This window comes from Notolepis coatsorum (assembly GCF_963971535.1).
Source record: "Notolepis coatsorum genome assembly, chromosome: 6".
Taxonomy (NCBI): Eukaryota; Metazoa; Chordata; class Actinopteri; order Aulopiformes; family Paralepididae; genus Notolepis; species Notolepis coatsorum.
This window is the reverse complement of record NC_140170.1, coordinates 51978103-51985839: the sequence shown is the minus strand read 5'-3', so window position 1 is coordinate 51985839 and position 7737 is coordinate 51978103. Positions and strand designations below refer to the sequence as shown.

The window sequence follows — 7737 nt, the reverse complement described above, 5'->3', positions numbered from 1 at the left end:
ACTGTCTATGAGGCCACTCGCATAGCTGTCATTTCATTAACTGCTGCTGTAAATATGATTAATATGATGAAATATGAAACATTTTTACCCCCTCCCCCCCCCCCCACACACACACAGCTTCCATTCCTCAAACAGAGATTCAAATGTTGAGCAAACACCCTGCGGACTTCCTGAGCTGTGGTTACCTTCTAAAGTAACCATACCATCGAGCTGTGGTTAGCTTCTAAAGTAACCATACCATCGAGCTGTGGTTACCTTCTAAAGTAACCATACCATCGAGCTGTGGTTAGCTTCTAAAGTAACCATACCATCGAGCTGTGGTTACCTTCTAAAGTAACCATACCATCGAGCTGTGGTTACCTTCTAAAGTAACCATACCATCGAGCTGTGGTTACCTTCTAAAGTAACCATACCATCGAGCTGTGGTTACCTTCTAAAGTAACCATACCATGGAGCTGTGGTTACCTTCTAAAGTAACCATACCATCGAGCTGTGGTTAGCTTCTAAAGTAACCATACCATCACGCTGTGGTTACCTTCTAAAGTAACCATACCATGGAGCTGTGGTTACCTTCTAAAGTAACCATACCATGGAGCTGTGGTTACCTTCTAAAGCAGGGGTCAGCAACCTTTTTGACATGGAGTGCCTGTTTGAAATATAGTTGTAACTAGTGTGCCTCAACAATATTCCATGCATCGTAATTTTTTTTTCTCATAATCAGGTCTTTTTAATGATAATTTTTACATTATTACATCATTATTGTTATTGTTATTATTAACAATATTATTATGATGGTTGTATCAACCCTAAATCTGAGTTGGGGGGGGGGGAATGCAATGCAGACAAACAGCTGCATACAGTGCGACCATTTCACTCACATTTGCCCATTCATTTTTGGACACATCACACACCATCGGTGTGTGTACTGTACGTGTGCTGTCATAGCTCCACCTACAGGCCTAATGGAGAACACCAGGAGAACACCAGGATGTGAATGGAGGGTGAATGTGAGGTATATCGTGTAAATAAGTTTTGATTGATCGCAAGACTACACTGTAAAAAAAAATTATTAGTTACCAGAACTTAAAAATATTGATTTCAGTTACTGTGCATTAAGGTTTTCAGTTTTCAATCCATAATAAGTTAACAGAAAAATAAGTACACAACCACATTATTTCAACCTAATAAAACTATGTTTATTGTCATTGTTTTAAGAACACAAGTTGACTTGGTAATACTCACATTTTGAGTAAAAAAATGGCTTTTAACATGTGCAATGTTCAATGAAATAGAAAAATAAATAATACAATTTGTTGATTAATCCCACTGGTCACAATGGTGACCGTAATAATGTTTTTGTTATAAGGCTCTGCAAATGTTACTGAATGATGTAGCAATGTATTTCCAGCTAAATTGAAATAATAAACAAATAAAGGGTCTCAATTAAATATGTGGAAGTAAAAAGAACCTGTGGGAGGATTTCAACAAGATAAATGCGACAACAGTGCATAATAGTTCACTATAATATTTCAAAGCAATTTTTTTTTTTTTTTTTTTTTTTATATTATTATCTTTTTTTTTTAGTGCTGCCCCCTGTGCCTATGCAAATGCCCCTGCGTGCCTATGCAGGCACGCGTGCCTAGGGTTGCCTACCCCTGTTCTAAAGTAACCATACCATCGAGCTGTGGTTACCTTCTAAAGTAACCATACCATAGGTTAGGGTCTATAACCAATCTTTAAGGTGAAAAATTGCAGATAACCCTCCAGGATAGGGCTCTGGGTTTGATAATGAATGTCTAATTCAATAGAATGCCCTCGCAAGTATAACAACACAAGGATGTGTGTGTGTGTGTGTGTGTGTGTGTGTGTGTGTGTGTGTGTGTGTGTGTGTGTGTGTGTGTGTGTGTGCGCGTGCAGTGAGAAACAATATGTGGGTCCAGCGTTGAGAGGGAGGGGCAGGAAGACATTGTGATGTCATCAGGGAAGAGGAGAGGAAACAAGGGAAGGAGACGAGAAGGGAGGGGGGGGGGACTGCCCTCTCTTTTCCTGGCAGCGCCCTGTCCTCTCCTCTCTTCTCTGCTGCTTCCTGTCACTTCCTGTGTTTGAGAGAGAGAGAGAGAGAGAGAGAGAGAGAGAGAGAGAGAGAGAGAGAGAGAGAGAGAGAGTAAACTTAAGACTGACTCAAACCACACTCTGGCAGAGACTCTGTGTGTGTTAGAGCAGAGAGAGATATATAGAGAGCGAGAGAGAGAGCGAGAGAGAAGCAGAGTGAAATAGGAACTGAAAGAGAAAGACAGAGAGAGAGACACAGATTTAGACGGACAGGAACAATCGGAGACAGACGGAAGCAGACAAACACAGAGAGACAAACAGACAGACAGATGGCTAGAGGGACAGGGAGGCATCACGACTAGGATCAGAGCAGCACGGCAGAGCCTGTTGTGTGAGACGCTGCGGGGCCCCGGGCCAGCTTGGACGGTAGAGTTGTCCTCTTGTCGGACCCCGGGACCCAGGGCCTGGTCGTCTACCAGCTACCATGTACAGCGGATATGGAGGTATGGGCCCCGGCACCTCTCTTTACTTCTCACCTCCTCGTCTCCCCCCCCCCCCCCCCCCCCTCTCTTGGTTTAGTTCAGGGGTCAGCAACCGTTTTGATACGAAGTGCCATTTTAAAATGTTCTTGTTAATCAGTGGGCCATATCAACATTAATGTTAATGTTAATGTTAAATGATGACACCACATCAAAATGTCAATCTGTAATTCTACTGTCTCCATCCATATAGGCAATGTGCATAGCAATAGTTTTAATAACCATTTTCCTCTCATAATTATATAAGAGCGCTATACAAGAATGCTGCCGTCTTCATGAGATGCTTGCCTTCCATACCTGGACACAGTCAGCCTCGTCTGCCTCATCCTTTAAAGTTGTCTCATGTTTGGTCTCAAAATGGCGTTTAAGACTCAATGTTCGGCACACAACAACAGACTGACCCTTCTGAGTGGCTCTGACCCTGAAATATCCCTGGTATATCAGTCAAACGACCATAAATAGCTGTGCAACTGCCAATGGCTGGGAAAGAGGTAACTCTGCATGGGGATGAGAGGACACTTCAATATATCCAAAAAGTTTCCTCTCTTAAACACTTGCTAGCATGCCATTGGTTAAGATACCGCGTGCCAATGGTGGCACTCGTGCCTAAGGTTGCTGACCCCTGGTTTAGTTTATTGTTGATCTGGATTCCATGGGGTCCATGGAAACAAACACACACAAGCAACATGGGATATAAACAAAGAACCAAACGAATCGAAGCTGCATATGATTTTTGTAACGAGGACAAAGGAAAGACGTAACATTCATCACAACTAAAATCAAATCAAATTGTGAAAGTTAAAAGAAAATGAAAACAAGAAACTAATACATAGACTTAGTTGTTTACATATGACCGGTACATAGGACTATGATATCATACTGTGGTGTGTATGATTACAGTGTTATGTGTATCGACTTGTGCTTGTGTGTACCGGTGTGTGCGCTCAGAGATGTGTGTGTTGCTGTTTTGGTCCGGTGAGAAGTTGTGTGTGTGCGCAGTAATTGTTATTATGGCAGTGTGTGTGTGATGCTACATTATATTATTATGATTTCCTCACATTGCATCACACTGGTTGTTAGCAGTGCTAGCGATACTACTGTTATTATTCACTAAACCCGTGTGCTGAAGACGATACTTAATTGTAACTAGAAGTATCACTGCTGTGATGAAAAAGTACAGTTGTTTATAAACCCAACCCTTACATTAACCCTAACCTTAACCTGACTGAATAACCTTTACTTTAAAGGGATAGTTCACAATGTTTTACTCCTAGCCCTATTCCCTACTTAACACTGATGTTGTTGATTGATAAGAGTCCTCTCTCAGTACAATCCATGCTGTTCTTCACACTGGACATCCACAGGTCCACTTACTGTAGTTAGCCACACAGTCATGCAAAGTCTGTCTGCATGGATTGAGAACTCAACTCATTATTAGTACAGTAAGTAGGAAATAGGGCTAGGGTTCCAAAATGCGGAACTATCCCATTAACCCTAATCTTAACTGACTGTATCTAGTCATTTCTTAGGGCTGGGCAATATGGCCAAAATACCATATCGTAAGATTTCTTAATATATTTGACTGTATGAATTGTTAGGTAGTTAATTGTTCCAATACAAATGCAATTGTGTTGTGATGTTCAGTGTTTGAAACGGCCTCATCCATTCTATTTCCAAATTCTTTATAGCATTGATCCAATGTGTTGAGAGAGTGCACCTTGAGACAGTGAGAACCACTGGCAGAGACAGACTCCATACTGTAGAGACAGACTCCATAGTACTGTAGAGACAGACTCCATACTGTAGAGACAGACTCCATACTGTAGAGACAGACTCCATACTGGCTTCACTGGGCCTGTTATTCACTAGTACTGACACACAGGGTGAAGGAGCTACTTCCTGGTTTAGACTGCTGACAGGATGCTACCCCTCCTCTGTTTCCTTCTACTGAAGGAGGGAGGGAGGGAGGGAGGGAGGGATGGAGGGAGGGAGGGAGGGAGGGAGACCCAGCATTATTAAACTAAATGGAGAAGGGAAGGCGAGAGTGAAAAAGAGATGTTGAAAGAGAATGTGTGAGAGAGAGAAAGAAAGACAGAGAGGCAGAGAGGGAGACACATACATATTAGATTCAAATGTATTGTCATTATACAGCACCGAAATAGTACAACGAAAAGAAGTTTGGCATCCAACCAGAGTGCAAATGTAGCAGTGAAGTGCAATATACAATGTTGAGGTGGTTAAACTGGGTACAACATAATACAAATTAGTACTACTGAGTGTAGTGCTAATCAGATGTACAGTATGTACAGAGTTGTAGTATAATACTGTAAATAAAGACAATGGACCTCAAACGTGTACGTAACTATCTTCGTAGGAAATTCGTAAGAACACATTTACGAAAGATCTCCTCTGGATGCCTGAATGCGTGAAACGGTGTTTGTAAATAGCCAAAGTGTTCTCAGCTGCGCCCCCCCCCCCCCCCCTGAATGAAGAACGTCACTCATTCTTAAACTGAAAGCGTGTTCTCGTACACCTGCATTTGCATACAGAAACGCCCCGCCAGCTTCTTATAAGGCATGCAACCACAGCACCGTGTGCAGAACATATTCAACAGGTAGGCGAAAGCAATTTGCGACTGATGAACATTTTTATTAGATTAAAATGTATGGCACAAGTACAATACAACGGAAATAAGTTTGGCAACTAACCAAAGTACAAATCTAACAGTAAATCTAACAGTAAAGTGCAGTAGTAACATACAATGTACAGGTGATTAACCCTATTAAGCATCGGGTCGGCATCGATCAACCTATACATTGTTGGAAAGTTGAGTTTGCCGCCTTTCGACCGTCACCACACTCAACCTATTGCGTGATTCCAGTCTCGAGTTACAAGACGAAACATCCGGCGAGCGTCATTTGACAATCCGTTCGGACGAGTGACCACGTCCGGTTGTGAACGGTCCTGAACTGACCAGTCACCGCTGATGGCGAAAATGATTGACCACCGTTGTAGCCAAGGAGCGTCTGCTCCGAAAGCGATCCCAGACAGGCGCTGAGAGTGGGGGGGCATATCCGCCATCTCCTAATAAAACAAGTCATTAGAATAATAGAAGTTTACTGCTGCTGAAACAGTTCATTAGGCACATATACAGTACCTACCAACTAGCCATGCGTCTCTCCAGCGTCTCTTTGCTCGAGGCGCACACCCACAGATCTGTTCTGTACGATGTAGAGTCATGTGCACCTCCTGGGAAACTGAAGACCATGTCGAGCTCTGGTTCTGTGCGTTGTGGATTATTATTTGAACATTGATGGAGTGGTATTGCTTTCTGTTGATATGGAAACGCATCAGGGGAGGGTGCCTTGATGCGCACGTGCCCACCGTGGACAGTACCTGGACATGTGGTGGCACAGGGTTTGAGCGTCTGGTCCGGCTCCTCAGTGCTGCTGGCTCCAGGGTGTTGCACAGGTCTTGGCAGGTACTCATCGCTCTCTGCAAATAGGTCCGCATGGTCGCGGTACTGGCACTCCCTCCTCAGTGCACGATCAGCGATATCTTCCAGCAGCAGTAGATAATATGCCGTATTGTGTGTGCGTGTGTGCGTGTGCGTGTGTGTGTGTGTGTGTGTGGGCCTAGCGCTGAGCGTACCTGCCCAGGAGCGTGCAGCTCTGTGTGCATCCTCACCAAGCCACCTGCATCAGGCTGCTGTTAACATTACATTACAACAGTACAGTATAGACTGTATAGGTTTGACTTGTGGATGGTAAATAATGCTGCCGGGCCTTAACGGGGGAGGGAGACTTCCTCATAATTATATTCGAGTGAAGTTAAAGCAGCTACAAGGAGTATTTTTTACAAAATATATCGTCAGATTGGTTGCGATACCTTGGTATAATTACAGTAAACAAAGGAGACCATTGGTGAAAAGATTGGTAGCCTAATTCTCATGATAGCTACAAGAAGGGCCAGAGCCGACTCTACTTCCTCAGAAGGCTGAGATCCTTCAACGTCTGTACAAGGATGTTGAGGATGTTCTACGAGTCGGTGGTGGCGGGCGCCTTCTTGTACGCTGTGACCTGCTGGGGCAGCGGTCTGAGAGCGGGGGACACAAACAGGCTGGATAAGGTGGTCAGGAAGGCCAGTAACGTGGTTGGGGTGGAGCTGGACTCTCTAGCGGTGGTGGCGGAGAGGAGGAGCCTTGATAAGCTCCACGCCATTATTGACAACCCCTCCCACCCACTCACTAACTACACACAGACTTGGCTGAAAGAAGGAGCACGTTCAGTGTTAGACTGAGGGCGGGATCCACAAATAATGGATTGCACGGTGCTAATTGCACCCTTACTTAAAATTCATTATGAATTGAAAATGGGGGACCCTGATGTAAACAAGACGAAAGTCTGTCTCTGGTCTGCATCCCCTTAACAATTGTGTGTATTGAGCCGTACTGTATTGTACCCATTCTGCAATCTTTTAATAACATTTTCAATCAATCAATCACCGTGCAGGGTCCCCCATTTTCAATCCCTAGATGTAACACCGAACGGCGCAGGAAGTCCTTCATCCCGACAGCCATCAGACTCTATAACACATCACTGTGCCTCACTGACTGACTTCGCGCGTGACTTTCAAATTACTATAAAAACAACATAGTACTGTGATATTCTTATATATATCACATTCTGATATATATTTTTTGTGTAAAAAAAAATAATAATAATAACTTTTAAATAAAAATAAAACGGAGGTTCGAACCCATTAATTTTTTAGTTTTTTTTTTAAATCTTTTTTTCCCCCCTCCTTTTTTCCGATTTTTCTCCCATCCCACTGTTAGTCGTTATGCCAATTCCCAACCCACTTCCTGGTCGTTGCGCACCCCCCCCTACTGTTGGTCCGAGAGGCCGGAGACTGTCACATGCTTTCCTCTGACACATGTGCAGCCAGCCGGCAGCCAGCCTGGCAGCACAGACTCTCACCGGGAGAGTGTAACGTGTGGAAGGTCACACTACCTCCCTCCAGATCCTACCCTCGCTGTGCAGGCGTCCCGACCGAACTGTAGGTGTCACTGTTTACAACGACCAGGACCCACCCACCAGCTTTCCCACCCCTAACACTGCCAATTGTGTTAGTATGAGCGACCAGC

At 44.0% G+C, this 7737-nt stretch overlaps 1 protein-coding gene across 1 annotated transcript in view; it reads left to right on the top strand.

The window, feature by feature from the left end:
• Window positions 1-2269: 2269 nt before the first annotated feature.
• ripor1 (RHO family interacting cell polarization regulator 1) overlaps window positions 2270-7737 on the top strand; it is a 105471-nt gene continuing 100003 nt past the window's right edge. Inside the window, exon 1 of the mRNA XM_084316559.1 lies at window positions 2270-2555. Within this exon, the coding sequence (XP_084172685.1) occupies window positions 2537-2555 (19 nt within the window). The 5' untranslated portion in view covers window positions 2270-2536. The remainder of the gene's footprint in view (window positions 2556-7737) is intronic.